General features: G+C 42.9%; 1 protein-coding gene across 1 annotated transcript in view; it reads left to right on the top strand.

Annotated features, from left to right (window-relative positions):
• LOC115145817 (microsomal triglyceride transfer protein-like) overlaps positions 1-21,884 on the top strand; it is a 42,378-nt gene extending 20,494 nt beyond the window's left edge. Inside the window, exons 12-17 of the mRNA XM_029687361.2 lie at positions 7,869-7,966; positions 13,654-13,775; positions 17,864-18,091; positions 18,453-18,577; positions 20,221-20,391; positions 20,535-21,884. Of these exons, the coding sequence (XP_029543221.1) occupies positions 7,869-7,966; positions 13,654-13,775; positions 17,864-18,091; positions 18,453-18,577; positions 20,221-20,391; positions 20,535-20,682 (892 nt within the window). The 3' untranslated portion in view covers positions 20,683-21,884. The remainder of the gene's footprint in view (positions 1-7,868; positions 7,967-13,653; positions 13,776-17,863; positions 18,092-18,452; positions 18,578-20,220; positions 20,392-20,534) is intronic.
• Positions 21,885-24,596: the final 2,712 nt, after the last annotated feature.

Here is a 24,596-nt window from a genome sequence, read left to right on the forward strand (position 1 = left end):
ACATCAACCACCCGAGTCACGGCCTGTTCACCACGCTATCATCCAGAAGGCGAGGTCAATTCAGGTGCATTAAAGCTGGGACAAGAGACTGAAAAACAGCTTCTATCTCAAGGCCATCAAAGTTAAACAGCCATCACTAGCCGGCTACCACCCGGTTACTCAACCCTGCACCGTAGAGGCTGATGCCCTATATACACTACCGTTCAAAAGTTTGGGGTCACTTAGAAATATTTTTTTTTTGTCCATTACAATAACATCAAATTGATCAGAAATGCAGTGTAGACATTGTTAATGTTGAAAAGGACTATTGTAGCTGGAAATGGCAGATTTTTAATGGAATATTTACCTGGGCGTACAGAGGCCTATTATCAGCAACCATCACTCCTGTGTTCCAATGGCATGTTGTGTTAGATAATCCAAGTTTATCATTTTAAAATACTAATTGATCATTAGAAAACCCTTTTGCAATTATGTTAGCACAGCTGAAAACGGTTGTGCTGATTTTAAAGAATCAATAAAACTCTCCTTCTTTAGACTAGTTGAGTATCTGGAGCATCAGCATTTGTGGGTTTGATTTACAAGCTCAAAATGGCCAGAAACAAAGCACTTTCTTCTGAAACTCGTCAGTCTATTCTTGCTCTGAGAAATGAAGGCTATTCCATGTGAGAAATTGCCAAGAAACTGAAGATCTCGGACACAGCTGTGTTCTACTCCCTTCACAGAACAGCACAAACTGGCTCTAACCAGAATAGAAAGAGGAGTGGGAGGCCCTGGTGTACAACTGAGCAAGAGGACAAGTACATTAGTATCTAGTTTGAGAAACGGATGCCTCACAAGTCCTCAACTTGCAACTTCATTAAATAGTACCCGCAAAACACCTGTCTCAACGTCAACAGTGAAGAGGTGACTCCGGGATGCTGGCCTTCTAGGCAGAGTTGCAAAGAAAAAGCCATATCTCAGACTGGCCAATAAAAAGCAAAAATGTAAGATTGGCCAAAGAACAGACACTGGACAGAGGAACTCTGCCTTGAAGGCACTCATAATTTTTTGGTGGCTATACACAGCTAGAGATGCAGGTGTTATTTGCTTAGCTTGCAAGAACTTAAGCGACTGTTATCCAATTAGCAAATTCACTCTAGCTCTCTGATTTCCGAGCACTTGTCTGAGTGTGCCAGAGCGCAGAAATGCTGATTAATTTACCAACGCGCAACACCCTCTGAATATGACCGGTGTCAGTAAACCTAGTCAAAAAATATATAGTTAGCCAAGAACAGTCTAGATAACAACATTTTAAACAGCCTATGGTCAGAGTGATGTGTTCTCTCATTTGTGCCTTTAAGTAGTTAGCCAACTTTAGCCAGTTAGCTTGGTTGGAACAAGCATGCATTGGCAGCCAAGCTGCAGAAGGACGAGGATGCTGTAATTCCCCATTGTTTATCAGTGCAATTTTGATGGCCAACTAGCTGAAAAAGTTTGAGAGGGTTTATTTAATGTTACTTCGTTAGATTTTAGTTCATCTTGTTCTCGCTAGTATTAGTTGTTGATCTTGTTGATATGCATAACTGAGAGAGAGAGCCTTCCATTTCATGGTTGTTTGATCAATAGGACTGTGAAGTTTCTAAATGTACGAGGACTCCCGTGGTGTTTAAATATTTGCAGAAGTCTATTCCGGTGTGTTTTGTGGCTTTTGGCGAATGCATTCCAATGATCTAAACTTGCGCTGTTGCAACTGCCTGTAAACACACAGTGAATGATGGCAGGCCGGTGTGGTAAATGACTTGTTTGTATAAAGGTATATGTACAGTAGAAGTCGGAAGTTTATATACACATAGGTTGGAGTCATTAAAACTCGTTTTTCAACCACTCCACAAATTTCTTGTTAACAAACTATAGTTTTGGCAAGTCAGTAGTAAATCTACTTTGTGCATGACACACGTAATGTTTCCAACAATTGTTTACAGGCATTATTTCACTTATAATTCACTGTATCACAATTTCAGTGGGTCAGAAGTTTACATACACTAAGATGACTGTGCCTTTTTAAACAGCTTTGGAAATTCCAGAAAATTGTGATGGATTTAGAAGCTTCTGATAGGCTAATTGACATCATTTGAGGCAATTGGAGGTGTACCTGTGGATGTATTTCAAGGCCTACCTTCAAACTTCAAGCTTGCAAGCTGAAGAACACCATCCCAACCGTGAATCATGGGGGTGACAGCATCATGTTGTGGGGGTGCTTTGCTGCAGGAGGGACTGGTGCTCTTCTCAAAATAGATGGCATCATGATGGAGGAAAATTATGTGGATATATTGAAGCAACATCTCAAGACATCAGTCAGGAAGTTAAAGCTTGGTCGCAAATGGGTCTATGAAATGGACAACGACCCCAAGTAATCTTCCAAAGTTGTGGAAAAATGGCTTAAGGACAACAAAGTCAAGATATTGGAGTGGCCATCACAAAGCCCTGACCTCAATCCTATAGAACATTTGTGGGCAGAACTGAAAAAGCGTGTGTGAGCAAGGAGGCCTGCAAACCTGACTCCGTTACACCAGCTATGTCAGAAGGAATGGGCCAAAATTCACCCAACTTATTGTGGGTAGCTTGTGGAAGGCTACCTGAAATGTTTGACCCAAGTGAAACAATTTAAAGGCAATGCCACCAAATACTAATTGAGTGTATGTAAACTTCTGACCCACTGGGAACGTGATGAAAGAAATAAAAGCTGAAATAAATCATTCTCTACTATTATTTCACATTGTTAAAATAAAAGTGGTGATCCTAACTGACCTAAGACAGGGATTTTTTTTACAAGGATTAAATGTCAGGAATTGTGAAACTGAGTTTAAATATATTTGGATAAGGTGTATGTAAACTTCTGACTTCAACTATAGCTCTTTTTAAACCTTTATTTAACTAGGAAAGTCAGATAAGAACAAATTATTATTTACAATGAAGGCCTCCTGCGGGGACGGGGGCTGGGATGAATTATATATTTTTTAAATAAAATATAAATATAGGACAACACATGTCACGACAAGAGAGACAACACTACATAAAGAGAGACCTAAAGACCACAACATAGCATAGCATGCCAGCAACACATGACAACAGAATGGTAGCCACACAACATGATAGCAGAACAAAACATGGTACAAACATTTCGGCACAGACAACAGCACAAAGGGCAAGAAGGTAGAGACCACAATACATCACACAAAGTAGCCACCACTGTCAATAAGAGTGTCCAGGATTGAGTCAGCTCTGATTTGGCTATAGCGCAATGGTCTGTGTAGACCCTGGTCCTGGACAACACAGATGTTTTATTTACAGCAGTGTCTTAACTGTCCTAACCCACGGCCATTTTCCCACTCTAGTTTGCTATAGAATTTTCACAAATACCTTATGTTCTAAGAATTTATGAGAATGTGAAAAGGACCATATCTAAGTGGTTGCTTGTCAGAAAATGTCAAACTAAAAGTTTAATTATTCCTGGGGGTGTATATAAACATATTTTAATAAGATTTCATGCTGCTAAAATGCTGTCAGTTCCATTTTAAAGCCATCAATGTTTCATTCACACAAGTTATTTTCGAACTGCAAGTGTGCTTCAATAAAACTCTCACCATATGATGATAATTTGAAACGTCTTGTTCTTGAAAACGGATAAGCTGTAAGGGTCCTGTGTGTAGCTGGTGTAGAGAGTCAGGCGCAGGACAGCAAATATGAGTAATCAACATACTTTTACTCAAAATGACAAATGTACAAAGTAACATCACGAGCACAGCGACGTGTGCGATGAGGAACTTGAAGCTTTCCACCTTCTCTACTGCGGTCCCATCGACGCGGGTTCGGGCGTGCTCCATCTGCTGTTTCCTGAAGTCCACGATCAGCTCTTTCGTTTTGTTGACGTTCAGGAGAGTTTATTTTCCTGGCACCTCTCCGCCAGGGCCCTCACCTCCTCCCTGTAGGCTGTCTCTGCATTGATGGTAATCAGGCCTACTACTGTTGTGTCGTCTGCAAACTTGATGATTGAGTTGGAGGCGTGCGTGGCCACGCAGTCATGGGTGAACAAGGAGTACAGGAGGGAGCTGAGCATGCACCCTTGTGTATTGAGGATCAGCAAGGTCGTTTCCTACCTTCACCACCTGGTGGGTGGCCTGTCAGGAGATCCAGGACCCAGTTGCACAGGGCGGGGTTCAGACCCAGGGACCCGAGCTTAATGATGAGCTTGGAGGGTACTACGGTGTTGAATGCTGAGCTATAGTCAATGAACAGCATTCTGACGTAGGTATTAGTCTTGTCCAGATGGGATAGGGCAGTGTGATGGTGATTTGCATCTGTGGATCTATTGAAGCGGTAAGCAAATTGAAGTGGTTCAAGGGTGTCTGGTACGGTGGAGGTGATATGATCCCTCTAGCCTCTCAAAGAACTTCATGATGACAGAAGTGAGTGCTACAGGGCGATAGTCATTTAGTTCAGTTACCTTTGCGTTCTTGGGTACAGGAACAATGGTGGACATCTTGAAGCAAGTGGGGACAGCAGACTGGGATAGGGAGAGATGAAATATGTCCGTAAACACTCCAGTCAGCTGGTCTGCGCATGCTCTGAGGACGTGGCTAGGGAGGCCCTCTGGGCCGGCAGCCTTGCGAGGGTTAAAACGCTTAAATGTCTTACTCACGTCGGCCACGGATAACAAGAGCCCACAGTCCTGCGTCAGTGGCACTGTATTATCCTCAAAACAGCAAAGAGGGTGTTTAGCTTGTCTGGGAGCATGACGTCGGGGTGTCTGCGACGTGGCTGGTTTTCCCTTTGTAATCTGTGATTGTCTGTAGACCCTGCCACATACGTCTCATGTCTGAGCCGTTGAATTGCGACTCTACTTTGTCTCTGTACTGACGTTTTGCCTGTTTGATTGCCTTATGGAGGGAATAACTACACTGTTTGTTTTCAACCATATTCCCAGTCACCGTGCCATGGTTAAATGTGGTGGTTTGCGCTTTCAGTTTTGTGCTAATGCTGCCATTTATCCACGGTTTCTGGTTTTAATAGACACCGTGGGAACAACATCCCCTATACACTTCCTGATGAACTCAGTCACTGTGTCTGTGTAAACGTCAATGTTATTCTCTGAGGCTACCCGGAACATATCCCAGTCCACGTGATCAAAACAATCTTGATGAATGGATTCCGATTGGTCAGACCTGCGTTGAATAGACCTTCGCACGGTTACTTCCTCTGAGTTTCTGCCTATAGGAAGGGAGGAACGAAATGGAGTCGTGATCTGATTTGGCGGGGGAGGGCCTTGTAGGCACCTCAAAAGCGAGTAGCTCTTAGCTCTGTTTTTTCTAAGCGAGTACTACAGTCAATTTGTTGATAGAACTGTGGTTTCCTTGCCATGGTTAAATGTTTGCAGTTTGCATAAAGTCCAGTGTAATTCCTGGAGGGCCATCGTGGTATCGGCTTGAGGGGGAATACACACGGCTGTGACTAACCTAAAATAATTTATTTGGAAGATGATTGATTCTGGGTACTAACTCATAATCTTGGGATTGGGTTAATTATCAGGTATCCTATTGAAATATTGAGTGCTTAGGTTTAGAGGGTCTACACCAGAAGTTAATGGTTAAGTTAATTAATCTGTAGGAGGAAGGTAAATAGTGTGTGCAATTAAGCTTGGAATGTGCTGAGTGCAGGGAAAGCAATCACGTGGCAGGCGTTGATAAGGGGAGAGAGACATGGATTACTGATGAAGAGAGTTTAGGTTAAGTTGGAAATCATATTTCTTTTGCCGTATTACTTAGTTTCCTGCCTAGCAGTAAAGATACAATGTTTGTTCAGATGTGTTGGAGGAGACTCCGCCTCGGATAAAGGGTTAAATATCAGCGCTTGTGTGAACAGTGTCTTTGTCTAATATAGCTGTATTCATCCCCTGAGAAGAATAAACTTGGTTTAAGCTTTCATAATGTCCGTTGAGTTTTTACTCTGAAAATTACAGGTAATACAGTCAGTATTTGCTTGTTGAGGTATTCTAGGTCGGGTGAATGAAGGACTTTCTGTATGTTATCACAATCACACCATGAGTAGTTAATCATGAAACATACATCCCCGCCTTTCTTCTTATTGGAGAGTTCTTTATTCCTGTCTGCGAGATGAACTGAGAATCCTGTTGGCTGTATGGACGGGGACAGTATATCCCGAGAGAGCCGTGATTCCATGAAACAGAGTATGTTACAGTCCCTGATGTCTCTCTGGAAGGAGATCCTCACCCTGAGCTCGTCTACTTTATTGTCCAGAGACTGAACATTAGCAAGTAATATACTTGGAAGCGGTGGAAGATGTGCCCGCCTCCTGAGTCGGACTAGAATTCCACTCCGAATACCTCTTCTCCGCTGGCGGCGTCTTGGAGCGGACTCTGGGATAAGTTCAATAGCCCTGGGGGGGTACAAAAAATGATCCAATTCCTCTGATGGCATAGCCAATGGCTGACTTAGCTAGCTAGCGTTATCTCCCCAGAGACCAGCAAAAATACTGATTGGGACATTTTTTCTCTTCAGTGTTGACCCTTTCCAACAAAAACTGAACATTAAATCAGAACATCATTGAAAATAATTATTATAATCATTATTTTAAAATCCTTAGCCCTTCTCTGAAGGCGTAGAAGGCCTATTGTTCCCCACAGTGTTTGGTTTAGTAATAATTTGTAGAGTGGCTCTATTTTTCCCTCAGCATGCATTTTCCCACTATTCTGAATGTCTAAAGAATCCATATGTTGTTCTGAAATGGGACACAAATACTGGATATTTTGAACCCCTTATGGTGACGATTTGACAAATTTACAATCATGGTCTCGACCTTGTCTCAGACCCCTTGTCCCTCTCTCGGTATTGTCTGTCTCCCCCCGGTCTTGACTCGGACTCAATTTGCTCCGGAATTGGTCTTGACTCATTCTCGCTTTAGGTGGTCTCGAATACAACACTGCCTACCATACCCCGTTCAAAGACACTTAAATAATTTGCCTATTACCCTCTGAATGACACAAATACACAATCCATGTCTCAAGGCTTAAAACAATATTATTTAACCTGTCTCCTCCCCTTCACTTACACCGATTTTAACAAGTGACATCAATAAAGGATCATGGCTTTACCCTGGATTCACCTGGTCCGTCTGTCATGAAAAGAGCAGGTGTTCATCTTGTTTTGTACACTCTGTATATGTGTATTGAAGGTGTCAAAAGTTGAGTATTTGGTCCTGAATTCCTGGCACGAATGGTCCATCACCCAAAGGACATCCAGCCAACTTGACACAACTATGGGAGGCATTGGAGTCAACATGGCCAGTATTTGGTCCCATATTCCTAGCAGACAATGATTTCATCAACGTTGTGACTCTACAAACATGTAGGATGCATTTGCTGTTTGTTTTGGTTGTGTTTCATATTATTTTGTGCCCAATAAAATACATTATTTACCCATTTATGTCATTTTGAAGTCACTTTTAAATAAGAATAGAATATGTTTCTAAACAGGTCTACATGAATGTAGATTCTAGCGTGATTATGGATAATCCTGACTGAATCGTGAATATGATGAGTGAGTTAGAAAGTTATAGACGCCTATCATACCCCCAAGACAACCTCTCACCATTACAATAACAGGGGAGGTTAGCATTTTGAGAGGGTATGATATTTATGCCTCTAACTTTCTCACTCATTACAATTCATTCAGGATTATCCGTAATCATGGTAGCATCCACATTAATGTAGAAGTGTTTTAAAAACATTAAATTCTTATTTACAATAAAAGTGACTCCAAATTGAAATGCTTCATTATTTACCATTTGTTTCTATTGGTCGCTACAATTTCCAGCAAAATTCTACGGCAAGCCATGAAGGACATGATCTCCCACAACTATGACCGCTTCTCCAAGGTTGGGTCATCCTCTGCTTTCTCTGGCTTCATGGCACGTAAGTAGCCCCCCCACACACACACACACACATTTCTCCTGTTCAATTTAAATGAAAAACTATTTCCACATTAAGGAATTTGAGTACATTTGAAAGAATAATCGATACAGCTACAGCGGTTGCTCCACTAAAAGTTTTGCTATTATGCTGCGCTACTTAGAGGTAATTTGTGGTTTAGTACGCTACCCTGTGCCACCACTTCATTACTCCAGACCAGCGCAAGGGAGAGTTAGAACACTGATTATGCTGTTGGGTCCTACTGTGTCCCTGACAATGAATGGGCGACATAAACCTAAATAGAAGGTTCAAGGCACGAGGACAGGGGGGCACGGAATGTACCTGCAGAGCTGTGCACAGAAGACTGACCTAGCCCATGGGGAAGGGGGAGTGGGGGTGGACCCCCCCCCACCACACTGGGTAGCACAGAGCAACACTTTTTAAGGGGCATTGCACTAATAATGGTGCTGACTAGGGAAACGTTCCCACTGTTCTTAGTGCCAGTCTGCACGTCCAAACTAAAACGATGTAACTAATAATGGCATATTTATGCTTCCAGCTTGGATCATTTGAGTGAATTGGAGGTGGCCAGAAGTTTAGAGAATGACACAAATATTAATTTTCAGTCTGCTGCCTCAGTTTGTATGATGGCAATTTGCATATACTCCAGAATGTTATGAAGCGTGATCAGATGAATATAATATACTTTGTGGATGGGGGCTCCCGCAGTGCAAAACGCCTTGATGCAGGTTTGAAACCCGTGCCATCTGCTACCGGGAGACCCATGATGTGGCTTTGGTTTAAATTTAGACTCCTCCAATCCTCTATATGTAATTATTGGCGGAGAGTCACGTCATATTTTTCGATATACTGTAGGCCTACCGTAGGCGACATGAGTCTCACTAGTGTTGATTAATGTGCTGTTAAAAGTGGTGTAGGTCTTGTTTTTTTAAGAGCATATTGAAGTTAGAAGCAATAGGATTTGAAGCAAAAGCCTACAACTATTTTAGCACCATTTTGCGCTGCTCTGAGACGGGGATTTTGACTGAATCCCCAATTGGGTATTAGTTAGACAACAATTAGGGTGCAGAAATGTTATGCTCTTAGTGAACGTCTTGATTAGTGTAGTGTTAGCTAGCTACATAGCTAGCTACATAGTTGTCTTTGCTGTCTTCGTATCCAAGATAATTGTGTAGTTTAGAGTGTGGAGTCTTAGAGTGATAATTGCGTTATTATCGTATTTCGTCGCCCTCCTATCTGCCTAGCAGCTAGCCAGCTAGCATACGTTCACCGGCTACCGTAGCACTGTAGTAACTATCACACTCAACCGAACGACTTGATTAGTGTAGTATTAGATAGCTACATAGTTGTCTTTGCTGTCTTCGTATCCAAGATAATTGTGTAGTTTAGAGTGTGTAGTCTTAGAGTGATTATCTTAATTCACCGAGGTTAGCTAGCCAGCTATTTTGTCGTCCTTAACGTAGGAGACACTCCTAGCTAGCCAATAGCCAGCCAACGTCTACTGAATAGAACTTTCGCATTCCGGTCGCATTCCGCGTCGCTCCACAGGTAGTATCACTTTTTCACTGCATTTCATTACAGTCCCAACGGTGTGATTTGTTTGATCGTAGCTAGCTACATAGCTAGCTACATAGCCGTCTTTGTTTCAAAGATAATTGTGTAGTCTAGAGCGATTTTCTAGGTTAGCTAGCCAGCTATTGTCGTTCTCCTAACGCAACGTAACGTAACCAACACTGCTAGCTAGCCAGCTAGCTCCCGATAAGCAGCATTGTAGAAACTTCACACTCAACGGTACGACTTGATTAGGTAGTGTCAACAACGCAGCTAGCCTACCCCAGCAGTACTCTATCATTTTAATCATTTTAGTCAATTAGATTCTTGCTACGTAAGCTTAACTTTCTGAACATTCGAGACGTGTAGTCCACTTGTCACTCCAATCTCCTCTGCATTAGCGTAGCCTCTTCTCTAGCCTGTCAACTATGTGTCTGTCTATCCCTGTTCTCTCCTCTCTGCACAGACCATACAAACGCTCCACACCGCATGGCCGCAGCCACCCTAATCTGGTGGTCCCAGCGCGCACGACCCACGTGGAGTTCCAGGTCTCCGGTAGCCTCTGGAACTGCCGATCTGCGGCCAACAAGGCAGAGTTCATCTCAGCCTATGTCTCCCTCCAGTCCCTCGACTTCTTGGCTCTGACGGAAACATGGATCACCACAGACAACACCGCTACTCCTACTGCTCTCTCTCGTCCGCCCACGTGCTCTCGCACACCCCGAGAGCTTCTGGTCAGCGGGGTGGTGGCACCGGGATCCTCATCTCTCCCAAGTGGTCATTCTCTCTTTCTCCCCTTACCCATCTGTCTATCGCCTCCTTTGAATTCCATGCTGTCACAGTTACCAGCCCTTTCAAGCTTAACATCCTTATCATTTATCGCCCTCCAGGTTCCCTCGGAGAGTTCATCAATGAGCTTGATGCCTTGATAAGCTCCTTTCCTGAGGACGGCTCACCTCTCACAGTTCTGGGCGACTTTAACCTCCCCACGTCTACCTTTGACTCATTCCTCTCTGCCTCCTTCTTTCCACTCCTCTCCTCTTTTGACCTCACCCTCTCACCTTCCCCCCCTACTCACAAGGCAGGCAATACGCTCGACCTCATCTTTACTAGATGCTGTTCCTCCACTAACCTCATTGCTACTCCCCTCCAAGTCTCCGACCACTACCTTGTATCCTCTCGCTCTCATCCAACACTTCCCACACTGCCCCTACTCGGATGGTATCGCGCCGTCCCAACCTTCGCTCTCTCTCCCCCGCTACTCTCTCCTCTTCCATCCTATCATCTCTTCCCTCTGCTCAAACCTTCTCCAACCTATCTCCTGATTCTGCCTCCTCAACCCTCCTCTCCTCCCTTTCTGCATCCTTTGACTCTCTATGTCCCCTATCCTCCAGGCCGGCTCGGTCCTCCCCTCCCGCTCCGTGGCTCGACGACTCATTGCGAGCTCACAGAACAGGGCTCCGGGCAGCCGAGCGGAAATGGAGGAAAACTCGCCTCCCTGCAGACCTGGCATCCTTTCACTCCCTCCTCTCTACATTTTCCTCCTCCGTCTCTGCTGCTAAAGCCACTTTCTACCACTCTAAATTCCAAGCATCTGCCTCTAACCCTAGGAAGCTCTTTGCCACCTTCTCCTCCCTCTTGAATCCTCCTCCCCCCTCCTCCCTCTCTGCAGATGACTTCGTCAACCATTTTGAAAAGAAGGTCGACGACATCCGATCCTCGTTTGCTAAGTCAAACGACACCGCTGGTTCTGCTCACACTGCCCTACCCTGTGCTCTGACCTCTTTCTCCCCTCTCTCTCCAGATGACATCTCGCGTCTTGTGACGGCCGGCCGCCCAACAACCTGCCCGCTTGACCCTATCCCCTCCCCTCTTCTCCAGACCATCTCCGGTGACCTTCTCCCTTACCTCACCTCGCTCATCAACTCATCCCTGACCGCTGGCTACGTCCCTCCCGTCTTCAAGAGAGCGAGAGTTGCACCCCTTCTGAAAAACCTACACTCGATCCCTCCGATGTCAACAACTACAGACCAGTATCCCTTCTTTCTTTTCTCTCCAAAACTCTTGAACGTGCCGTCCTTGGCCAGCTCTCCCGCTATCTCTCTCAGAATGACCTTCTTGATCCAAATCAGTCAGGTTTCAAGACTAGTCATTCAACTGAGACTGCTCTTCTCTGTATCACGGAGGCGCTCCGCACTGCTAAAGCTAACTCTCTCTCCTCTGCTCTCATCCTTCTAGACCTATCGGCTGCCTTCGATACTGTGAACCATCAGATCCTCCTCTCCACCCTCTCCGAGTTGGGCATCTCCGGCGCGGCCCACGCTTGGATTGCGTCCTACCTGACAGGTCGCTCCTACCAGGTGGCGTGGCGAGAATCCGTCTCCTCACCACGTGCTCTCACCACTGGTGTCCCCCAGGGCTCTGTTCTAGGCCCTCTCCTATTCTCGCTATACACCAAGTCACTTGGCTCTGTCATAACCTCACATGGTCTCTCCTATCATTGCTATGCAGACGACACACAATTAATCTTCTCCTTTCCCCCTTCTGACGACCAGGTGGCGAATCGCATCTCTGCATGTCTGGCAGACATATCAGTGTGGATGACGGATCATCACCTCAAGCTGAACCTCGGCAAGACGGAGCTGCTCTTCCTCCCGGGAAGGACTGCCCGTTCCATGATCTCGCCATCACGGTTGACAACTCCATTGTGTCCTCGTCCCAGAGCGCTAAGAACCTTGGCGTGATCCTGGACAACACCCTGTCGTTCTCAAATAACATCAAGGCGATGGCCCGTTCCTGTAGGTTCATGCTCTACAACATCCGCAGAGTACGACCCTGCCTCACACAGGAAGCGGCGCAGGTCCTAATCCAGGCACTTGTCATCTCCCGTCTGGATTACTGCAACTCGCTGTTGGCTGGGCTCCCTGCCTGTGCCATTAAACCCCTACAACTCATCCAGAACGCCGCAGCCCGTCTGGTGTTCAACCTTCCCAAGTTCTCTCACGTCACCCCGCTCCTCCGCTCTCTCCACTGGCTTCCAGTTGAAGCTCGCATCCGCTACAAGACCATGGTGCTTGCCTACGGAGCTGTGAGGGGAACGGCACCTCACTACCTCCAGGCTCTGATCAGGCCCTACACCCAAACAAGGGCACTGCGTTCATCCACCTCTGGCCTGCTCGCCTCCCTACCACTGAGGAAGTACAGTTCCCGCTCAGCCCAGTCAAAACTGTTCGCTGCTCTGGCCCCCAATGGTGGAACAAACTCCCTCACGACGCCAGGACAGCGGAGTCAATCACCACCTTCCGGAGACACCTGAAACCCCACCTCTTTAAGGAATACCTAGGATAGGATAAAGTAATCCTTCTCCCCCCCCCTTAAAAGACCTAGATGCACTATTGTAAAGTGGCTGTTCCACTGGATGTCATAAGGTGAAAGCACCAATTTGTAAGTCGCTCTGGATAAGAGCGTCTGCTAAATGACTTAAATGTAATGTAAATGTAGTGTAACCTTTCATTTAACTAGGCAAGTCGGTTAAGAACATTCTTATTTACAAGGACAGCCTGCTCCTTCCTCCCCATCGGGGAATTGAACCTCGGTCTCCCGCGTGCCCGGACGACACAGGGATTCTTTAGCTAAATAGCCGAGTACTGTAGCCTACTCCCAACCGTCACGTTGTACGCCGCCATATTTTCTGTTCCATCCTAACAGAAACTCAGAGGGTTTTTCGTTTTTCTTGGAATAGAAACACAATAATATTAATCTAATTAATTAATCAAATGTCTTAATCAGTCCCATATACTATGTTAATACAAAAAATATTTTAATTTCTCTAGTACAGCCACTATTGAAGGCTATCAAATGGTTCTCAAAGATGCCCTCTGGTGGTCAAACTAGCACTAACTAGCATTAATGGTACCTGTGGTTGGCACTTAAATAACGTGCCATAGAATTCTGTGGCACCATGTAAGCTGTGCTGCAGTACGCAGCAACTTTTAAAGGAGGAACCACTGTATGTCATATAATCAGAGTTGATTAGTCATTGCTGCCATGAGGCACCGTCACAGGCTCTGTTTTAATTACTGTATAATTATGTTTATAACTAAATCAACTTCCTGCAGGTACCGCTGATGCCACTACCACCTACAGTCTGGACATTCTGTACTCTGGCTCGGGGGTCCTCAGGAGGAGCAACATGAACATCTACGGAGCCAGTAACGGCGCCATGCTACATGGCCTCCAGGTAAAGAGAATGAATTGGTGAATTGATAATGAAGAAATTATAATATATTTACAGTGCCTTCAGAAAGTATTCTAGGTTTCGCACAAGGTGCTTGAGGAGCTTAAAGTACTTGAATTTGGCACTCTGAAATTCAAGTACTGGAATACCTTAAATCAGACATTTTCTCAAGTTGCTAGTTGAAAATACTTGAATTAAAATGAGAAGAGAACAGAAAGTGATCAAATATGTCAATATGAAAAATATTAGGAAAATGTGATCTAATTTCAAGGCAAGTTTTCTTTCCTCATGTATTTTGCGCTCTGTTTGCCAGGCAAGCTCACTCATTCCACCCACACTGGCGCCAGGCAGGTACAGAACTGACTGATTAGGCGCCGCCAAACGTCAATTTGATAGCTAAAATGCAAGGCAAATGTAGATTTAATCCTCCCTGACAGGATATTGATGTTTATCAATGGGGTTTGCCAGACCCAACCAGGGATGTAGTAGAGAGTAAACGCAATTTACGCACCTTTTTTATTTGTGAAATTGCGTTTACCCCCTTATCATTGTGTTCCACGCATTGTTCAACGCTCAGGAGACTTCTTGATCTGAGTTCTAATCACGCCTACCTCTACGAACGAGTGAAATCTTGAGTAATTCTTGTATTCTCGTTATGTTCGCCTGCTCCCCCGGAATTGGCTTGTTAGCAGCGCATTCATTCACTACTCTGTCCAACGGGAAACTCCGCCCATGACCTAGAAAGGTGAAACGAACTAGCTCAGTAGAGACCTACAGTAGCAAGTGGCAGAGAGACACCGCTGACAGTGGGATTTTTTTTTATCATCCCTTGACTCCTGCCGTGTCAACAGACATCCCCCAAACAAAAACCACCTAACTCTTTGAGAATGAGTGTAGGAACTGGCAAATAGTCACAGATATTTCAGTAAGCTAGGTATCTCAAGGGCTAGATATTAGCCAGGTAGCTAGCTATAACTATACTGAACAAAAATATAAACGCAACAATTTCAACAATTTTACTGAGTTACAGTTTGTATAAGGAAATCAGTCAATTGAAATGCATTCCTTAGGCTCTAATCTAGATTTCAAATGAGTGTGCAGGTGCACAGCCAATAAGAATGCTTTTTTTCCCCAGAAAATGGCTTTATTACAGACAGAAATGTGGAGGTCCTGGGATGGTGTGGTTAATTGTGGTATTACCCTGGTATTCACACCCCTTGACTTTTTCCAAATTTTTTGTTACTATTCCGAAAAACATATATAATGTTTAATGTCTACTTTTACATTCTGCCTTTTAGGTGTTTTGGGTTATTGTCCAGCTGAAAGGTGAATTTATCTTCATCTGTCTGGTGGAAATCAGACTGAACCAAGTTTTCCTCTAGGATTTCACATGTGCTTAGCTCCATTCTGTTTCTTTTCTATCCTGAAAAAGTCCCCAGTCCTTAGCATTCCCATAACATGATGCAGCCACCACTATGCTTGAAAATATGAGGAGTGGTACTCTGTTATGTTTGGGGCTAATCCAATACAACACATAACACTTTGTATTCAGAACCAAAAGGGCATTGCTTTGCCACATTTTTTGCAGTATTGCTTTAGTGCCTTGTTTCAAACAGTATGCATGTTTTGTAATATTTTTTATTCTGTACAGGCTTTCTTCTTGTCAATTAGGTTAGTATTATGGAGTAACTACAATGTTGGTGATCCATCCACAGTTTTCTCCTATCACAGCCATTAATCTTTGCAACTGTTTTAAAGTCACTGTTGGCCTCATGGTGAAATGCCTGAGCGGTTTCCTTCCTCTCTGGCAACATAGTTAGGAAGGACGCCTGTATATTTGTAGTGACTGGGTGTATTGATACACCATCTAAAGTGTAATTAATAACTTCACTACATTCTCAAAGGGATATTTAATGTCTACTTCTACCAATAGGTGCTCTACTCTGTGAGGCATTGGAAATCCTCCAAACCTCCCTGGTCTTTGTGGTTTAATCTGTGTTTGAAATGCACTGCTCAACTGAGGTACCTTACAATTATCTGTATGTGTGGGGTACAGAGATGAGGTAGTCATTCAAAAATCATGTTTAACACTATTATTGCACTCAGGGTAGATCCATATAACTTATTAAACAAATTTTTACTCCTGAACGTATTTAGGCCCACCATAACAATAAGGGATTGAATACTTATTGACTCAAGACATTTCTGCTTTTAATTTGTAAAAAAAAAATATATATTTTTTTAAAATCAGGATTTAACACAACGAGATGTGGAAAAGGTCAAGAAGTGTGAATACTTTGAAGGCACTATGTCACTATCATTGTGTCATTATATTCCATGTCATTTATCAGAAACTTTTATCCAAAGCGATTTTCTGTTATAGGGTTTTACCTCGATCATTTTAATATTATACAGTGGGTATCAAAAGTATTCTAATTTTGTTGCGTTACAAGGTGGTATTTGTTTTGTCATTGACTTAAGTTAAATACTCTGTCGAAGTCAAAATAATGTTATTTTTTTTATTATTATACAAATGTAATAACGAACATATAGTCGTTGCATAAGTATTCACCCACTTTGTTTATGCAAGCCTAAATTAGCTCAGGAGTCAAATTTGTCTTAACAAATCACAAAAAGTTACATGGAATCACTTGTGTGAAATAATAGCGGTTGACATTTTTACAGCACCTGTAAGGTCCTTCAGTCAGGTATTGAATTTCAAGCACAGATTCAACTACAAAGACCAGGGAGCTTTTCGAAAGACTAATAAACAAGGGCAGTGATCGGTAGAGGAGTAACAATGTCACATCGGATATTAAATATCTCTTTAAGAATGGTCAAGTTAATAATTATGCTGTGGATGATGTATTAAACCACCCAGACATATCAGAGATACAGTCATCCTTCTGAACTGAGCTGCAGGATAGGAAGGAAACTGCTCAGGGGTGTCACCATGAAGCCATTGGCGATTTTAGAATGGCTACGGAGTTCAATGATTGTGATTGGGGGGGGGGGGTGTAGGATGGATCAACAACATTGAAGTGACTCCACAATAATGACCTAAATGAATGAAAAGAAGATTTAAAAAGATACAGAATAAAAATATTCCCAAACATGCATCCTGTATGCAGCAAGGCACTAAAGTAATACTGAAAGGAAAAATGCAAAGGAATACACTTTTTGGCCTAAATGCAAAGCTATAATGTATGGGGAAAATCCAGCACAACACATCACTGAGTAACTTCCTCCTTATTTTCAAGCACGGTGGTGGCTGCATCATGGTATGCTTGACATCGGCAAAGACTGGGGAGTTTTTCAGGATAAAATGAAAAGAGATAGAGCTAAGGACAGGCAAAAGCCTGGGGGAAAACCTGCTTCAGTCTGCTTTACACCAGACACTGCATAAGGAATTTGCCTTTCAGCAGGACAATAACCTACAACACAAGGCCAAATCTACATTGGAGTTGCTTACCAAGAAGACAGTGAATGTTCCTGAGTGGCCAAGTTACAGTTTTGACTTGAATCTGCTTGAAAATCTTTGGCAAATTGCTGTCTAGCCATGATCCCCCACATCTTGACAGCGCTTGAATAATTGTTTAAAAGAATAATGGGCGAATATTGGTGTGCAAAGCTCTTAGAGACTCACAGCTGTCATTGCTGTCAAAGGAGTGATTATAACATGTATTGACTCGGGGGTGAATCTTTGTCTAATCATGGAACATAAGTGTTTTAATTTTCAAATAATCGGTAACACGTGTTACTGTTTTCTGTAGATCATTGACCAAAAATGACAATTAAATCCTTTGTAACACAATAAAATGTGAAGAAATCCAAGGGGGGTGAATACTTATGATACCCACTGTATATGTAGTCATGCAGAAGCGAAGATCTTGCATGCTCTTGGGTTAAGTTTGCCCTAGGTACAGCTTATTTTATTGGGAAAAATGCCAAACTGACCCAAGATCAGTGTTTAGGGGCAACTTCACCTTACACTGACTTGCTGCACTCAACTAAGGAAGGTGGACCAACTAACAGTGCCGACTTGTTGACACTTAGATTCTGATTGCCTTATTTTATCTCTCGCTGTCCAGGTGGCGATTGAGGCGCAAGGCATGGAGTCCCTGATTGCGGCCAAGCCGGACGAAGGCGAGGAGGACCTGGAGTCCTTCGCTGGGATGTCGGCCCTACTCTTCGACGTCCAGCTGCGGCCTGTGACCTTCTTCAAGGGTTACAGTGACCTCATGTCCAAGATGTTCTCCATGTCCGGCGAGCCCATGAACGTGGTAAAGGGCCTGATCCTGCTCACTGACCACTCCCAGGTTGGCACTCTTAAATCAATGAATCAACCAATGAATCAGTCAGTCAATCCATCAAACAATCAGTCAATCAAACTTTATTTCAAATGTATTTCAATAAATCACAACACACAAATGAACTTTGAGTTCATTCAACTTGTTCTTCTGTATCATATAAAGTCACTGATACCTCCTGACATTTTTTTTACAAATTTCTTCATATAGACTATTATAGGTGTCGGTATCCGCCTAGGCCACATTTTAGTTGTCTGCCTTGTTCAGCCACTTGGTTTCAAACCTCTAACACTAGCACTCACTGTCCCGGATGGGCAAGTGGCTATTGTGTTTTCACTCCGGTTTTCTCTCTTCTCCTACATCATTTCAGGTCATCCAGCTTCAGTCTGGGCTGAAGGCCAATGCCGAGTTCCAGGGTGGTTTGGCCATCGACATCTCAGGAGGCATGGAGGTCAGCCTGTGGTACAGGGAGTCAAAGACCAGCGTCAACAACAAGTAGGGAACCTGGGTTCAATAGTGATAGGCAGAATGCAAACAAACACTTTTTCAGTTGGCACATTCTTCTCATATGTTGCCAACTGAATGTACTTAGTCATGCTTATTGTTGGATAATTTGGAATAATCATTTTTTGGTGGGTCAGATTAGAGAAAAAGGCCAAGATTCAATCCAATGTGTTTTTATGGAATAGGTCACTAATACTTGACTTTTAAAGTGATGTTATGCTTAAGTCTACATGTGCAGCATTTACAAACTGAATTGGGAATACATGATTGACAGATTGACGTTAACTGCCCAATCTAAAAATGACACCTGATTCATTTCATCCACTGATTCATAGAGCAAGCTCGCGAGTGGCTATGTGACTATTCTTGTCTCCATCAGATATATGTGAAGGTGACATCATTTCATTCAGCACTAGATTAGAGTAGTTGACTGACTGACGCTTGCTGTCAATGCAAACACAATGGCCAGAAAACATCATCATGGCCAGGTCGCAATTGTAAATGAGAACTTGTTCTCAACTTGCCTACCTGGTTAAATAAAGGTGAAATAAAAATAAATAAATAAAAAATCATCGTTCCAGTAGATAAATATATGACATAATCCAGTGATGGAACTGTAAAGCGCCTATCTAGATTCTAAGACTTTAAAAAAACAAAGTAGATGTTCCACATGGAACCGACAGATTCCTGGACCTTATTCATCATTTCATTGCGTATAAAGGTGGTGGAATTATGAGGGAGTGAAGGTCAGAATACAGTGTATCTATCTGTAGACGCACCTCCACCACACCATCTTCATTTCTTTGATCTCCACCCCAAACTAATGGCGGGTGAATAGCATGCTATTCCCCCAAAGCGTCTCAGACTAGGATCAGGTTTCCCCTGTCCATGCTGTAATCTTATTCAAAAAGGCAAAACTGATCCTAGATCAGCAATCCTACTATGAGTCATTTAATTCCAGTGCTTGTATCACCTATTTGAGGCTAGTGGTCTTGACAATGTCAAGTTGTTTTGTCTTGTCAAAAATGTTATCCAAGAAGTGATTTGGTTGGTCTGATCTTAGTGCCATTGGGATTGGTCCTCCAAATATACTAGTTGAAGAAATTAAATTTGCTCGATTCATGACTTCCTAGAGTTGGAACGCTGATCTGGATACTGTAGATAGACTTTCTTGGGTCTTTGTTTCGCGATGGCATTCTGTGTTGGCTCAAAGTCAACAAGGGGAATGGCAGAGGCAGGTGTATGGATCCTCTCCTCTGATAATAGACCAGCAGGCTATCTATAGGAGCAGAACAAATCCATGTGAGCAGAACAAACCCATGTGACATCTAGGCCAAAGGCATGCTTCCACAGACAGACTTTCAGATGGCTTGGCAGTGGCCATTTTGAGATTTTCAAGCAGAGAAATATGACGATAGCGGTTTAATTTTCAGACATTCTCAAGTTTGTAAAAGATTTTTGTCACACCTCTGTGTCCATCACCAGTCACCACCTGTTAATTGTCTGTTGAGTTAAAAGGCATTTTACTGGTCAAAGGCTAGCCAAATGCAAATGAATTTTTATTTGAGAAAAAAACACAAATTATTCTCATCGACCCATTTTTATTTGTCATCTGTAATTGTGTCTATTTGCAGGGGAGCCATGGTGGTGACCGGGAATGTGACCGTGGACATGGACTTTGTGCGCACTGGGATGGAAGTGAGCTTTGAGACAGAGGCGTCGCTAGACTTTATCACCACGGTCCAGTTCTCGGAGTACCCCTTCCTGGTGTGCATGCAGATGGACAAGACCACCTTCCCCTTCAGGTAGGCCGGGGCTAAGACCAATTGCAGCCTAGTGAATTCTACATTGTATTTTCAGTGAATTGGGAATGAGAAAATGGCTCATAATTCCACCTGTACAGTCTCTGATTACATAGCTCATGAATTGACATTGTCCATTATTGCAGTGAGTCCCTAACAAAATACGAGAGCCTGCCATCAGGGAAGCGCTACGTGTCGCGCAGGGGCCACAAGCAGCTGTTGCCTGGCTCGGAGTTCCCTCTCCACCAGGAGAACTCCAACATGTGCAAGAGGGTGTTTGACTCAGACTGGTAGTCTTCTCCGTGTTTATCCATCGGTAAGAAGATGGAAGACATTTTGCAGAGTGTAGAGAGTTATGGCCCAACAATCCTATTTTGTTATTACGTCATAGTGTAAACAGTGTGTTGTATGAGGCGGATAAATGGATGCTAGCTAGCTAAGATATGACCATTTGTAAAATGGCAAAAGTGAACCGTCTTGTGCCTTTTTTTTTGTTGATCTGATTGGAAATTGCATGCATTTATTTAATCGCTTACATCAGAGTTCTGTTTACTGCGAAATCGCTAACTAGCGGCTAACTTGCTATCTGTTTACTACTATTTATCTCCCTTTCGATCTCCACAATGCATTATTTACAGTGTGACAATAGTGTAATAGGGTTATTCTTCCAATAAGTCCTACTTGACATTCTAGCTGAAGAGTTATTTATTAATATTATTTTTTAAATGTTAAAGCTTTCCAGGAACACCTACTGTATCACACCACATGCATGTTTACATTCTTAATTCAATGTTTTATTTCAAATCAGGAATTTCTGTGGTGCCTTTTTATGAATTTGTTTGCATATCTATTTATATGGGTATATGAGTGTCATATACTCAATATAGCTAAGTGATACAACACAATATTCACCTATGTAAATATGGTACATATCATTGGGTGAGCTGATGCTATGGTTGAATTTACTGGCATTTACATAAATGCTCACATTACACAGTTTCTAGATTGTTTGTTTAATTGAAGACATGGATGTGGTTTCCAAGACTTGCAAAGATTGAATTACAGTTAAGTCATTGCGTAACGATGTAAAATAATGTTTACAGTACTTGATTCACTCTGTAGCTAGCTAGAAGGAGCTGTTACATGAGACCAGATAACGCAGGGTTAATTTATTGACTTCTATGATTTTAACTTCTGGATGTTAAACATGTATATCAATAGGAAAGTGTCTGATTAATTTATTTACACATTTGTAATTGATCCTATTTAGATAATTGTGTCCCATATGAAATGTGACTTGATATTATAATAATTACATTAAGCCTTTTGATATATATTTTTTTTTGTACCATAGTTTGAGATCAGTTTGTTAGGGTTTGTACTTGACCAACAACAAAGAGTGTACTGGAACCACTATGCTCCATTGCAGTGCTTTTCTGGCATTACACTAGTGTGCATGTGTGAGATTATTTTCAATAAAGCTATGAAAACCAGAATGGAAATTGTATGTCTTTTGACCTTTCCCACTAACATTACTGACCTGTACATGGCCTTTCTGCCTACTTGGTTAAGCTATCAGAACACTGGGTCTACCTGACATTTCTTTAGATGATGATAATAATAATAGATTTCCTGTGTGGCTTGTTCAGTTTGACAATTTTAACGCATGTCAATCATAGTAGAAAGGTATAGGAAGAAGTACAGTACATATAAGGGATATTTACAGATAGTGCCTTCAGAAAGTATTCATACCCTTAGATTTATTCCACCTTTTGTTGTGTTACAGCCTGAATTAAGAATAGATTAAATCATCTGTTTTCTCAACCATCTACAGACAATACCCCATAATGACAAAGTGAAAACGTGTTTTAATTTATTTTTGCAAATGTATTGAAAATTAAATACAGGATTATTTATGTATGTATTCATTCCCCTTTGTTATAACACTTCAAATTGAGCTCAGGTGCATCCAATGTCCTTTGATCATCCTTGATATGACTCCACAACTTGATTGGAGCCCACCTTTGGCCAATTCAGTTGTTTGGACAATATTTAGAAAGAAACACACCTGTCTATAACAGTTGACCAAGCATGTCAGAGCAGAAACCGTACCATGAAGTCCAAGGAACTGTCTGTAGATCTGCAAGATGATAGAATTGTGATGAGGCATATAGCTGGGGTAGAAAACCATTTCTAGAGGTTCCAAAAGCACAGTGGCCTCAGTCATTGGGAAATTGAAAAAGTATGGAACTACCCAGACTCTGCCTTGAGCTGGCCGTCCGACCAAGCTGAGCAACCGGGCAAGAAGGACCTTGGTCACCTCCCTGACCAAGAACCCTATGACCACTCTGACAGAACTACAGAGTTCCTTGGCTGAGATGGGACAACCTGCCAGAAGGACAACAGTCTCTACAGCACTTCACCAATCTGGTCTTTATGGGAGAGTGGCCAGACGGAAGCCACTCCTGTGAAAAAGGAATATGACAACACACCTGGAGTTTGCAAAAAGGCAAGTGAAAGACTCCGAGCATAAGGCAAAAGATTCTGTGGTCCGATGAGACAAATTTTACTCTGAAGCCTGAATGCACAGCACTATGTCTGGAGAAAACCAGGCACAGCTCATCGCCCATCTAACACCATCCCTAACGTGAAGCATGGTGGTGGCAGCATCATGCTATGGGGATGCTTTTCATTGGCAGAGATTGGTAAGGTTAGAGGGAACAATTAATGGAGCCAAATACAGGCAAATCCTTAATGAGAACCTGCTTCAGAGTGCAAAGGAAGATTTACATTCCAACAGGACAATGACCCCAAGCATATAGAAAAAGCAATGCTGGAATGGCTTCAGAACAAGAATGTGAAAGTCTTTGAGTGGCCCAGCCAATGCCCAGACTTGATTCCCATTGAAAATCTTTGGAAAGATTTTTAAATTGCTGTTCACCTCTGCTCCCCTTCTAACAGAACTTGAGAAATCTGCAAGGAAGAATGGGAGAAATGCAGGCTTTAACACAACAAAATGTGGAATAAGTTAAGGGGTATAAATACTTTCTGAAAGCAATGTATATTTACAGGATATGGTTCAAATACTTCACAAGCCTATTAACATTGCACTTTAGTAATGATTTATAGTATAAAAAATAACCCATCAAATGCGGGAAACCAAGTCCTGTTATGTTTTTGACACTGTGTGTTGATGGTATGTAGCGTAAGCAAAGTATGTCAACCAGGGGAGAGCATTGATTCTGAATCCCAAATTGACCCCTAACCCCTAAACTGCAGGCGGTCCTGTTGATCGGAGATATCAGCGTCATGGAAATCGCTTCATCTTGCCTTATGATTGGCTGTGTGGAAATGTCACCATATCTTCTCCACCTATCCAATCCTCTCAGATCTACGGAGTGGCTAGGAATTAAGGGCCATGGGTTGATTTGGATTTTAGCATGACATGAGAGTGAGTAAGTGTGTGTGTGAAGGATCACTGAGTGAGTCGTGCACCCATTTGCTGACCCGGGTGAGGCAATAAATCGTGTCTGGCCTTGTGTCGCAGTTGTGACATCAGAGCCCCCGGTTGGCATCCAAGCACAACAACTGGGGCTTAATGGAGATTCTTTAGGAAGTGCAGAGAGCAGCTGGGTGCAAAGGGCTGTCTGCCAGTCTCACTGCCTCCATGGCAACAATGTAAACACACCAGCAAACTGTCAGGTTGAACTTAAGCCCGGGTCGGGTGAGGTTTCAGGGTCGTCAGAAAGCTAACCTTGCACCCTTCAGCAGACAACAAACATTTTTATGTGTCTCTCTGAAGAAAATCTATGCTCTTCTTGTTTTTTTGTTTATTTAATTTACCTTTATTTAACTAGGCAAGTCAGTTACGAACAAATTCTTAATTTCAATGACGGCCTCGGAACAGTGGGTTAACTACCTTGTTCAGGGGCAGAACGACAGATTTTACCTTGTCAGCTCGGGGATTCAATCTCGCAACCTTTCGGTTACTAGTCCAACGCTCAAACCACTAGGCTACCTGCCGCCCCAGGGCAGGATACATTTTTTGCTCGGGATTCATTTTTTCTAGGAGCAGAAAGCTCATGTTGCTCATTCAGTGGAGCAGAAAGTTGCTGGAAAGGATTGGGGGGGAAATCATATTACCAGCAACAGAAATTATACAAATTGACCAGAAAAACACTGGTTGGGACACCACTTTGTGTGTTTAA

The sequence above is a fragment of the Oncorhynchus nerka genome, linkage group LG18, assembly GCF_034236695.1.
Source record: "Oncorhynchus nerka isolate Pitt River linkage group LG18, Oner_Uvic_2.0, whole genome shotgun sequence".
NCBI classification, from domain to species: domain Eukaryota; kingdom Metazoa; phylum Chordata; class Actinopteri; order Salmoniformes; family Salmonidae; genus Oncorhynchus; species Oncorhynchus nerka.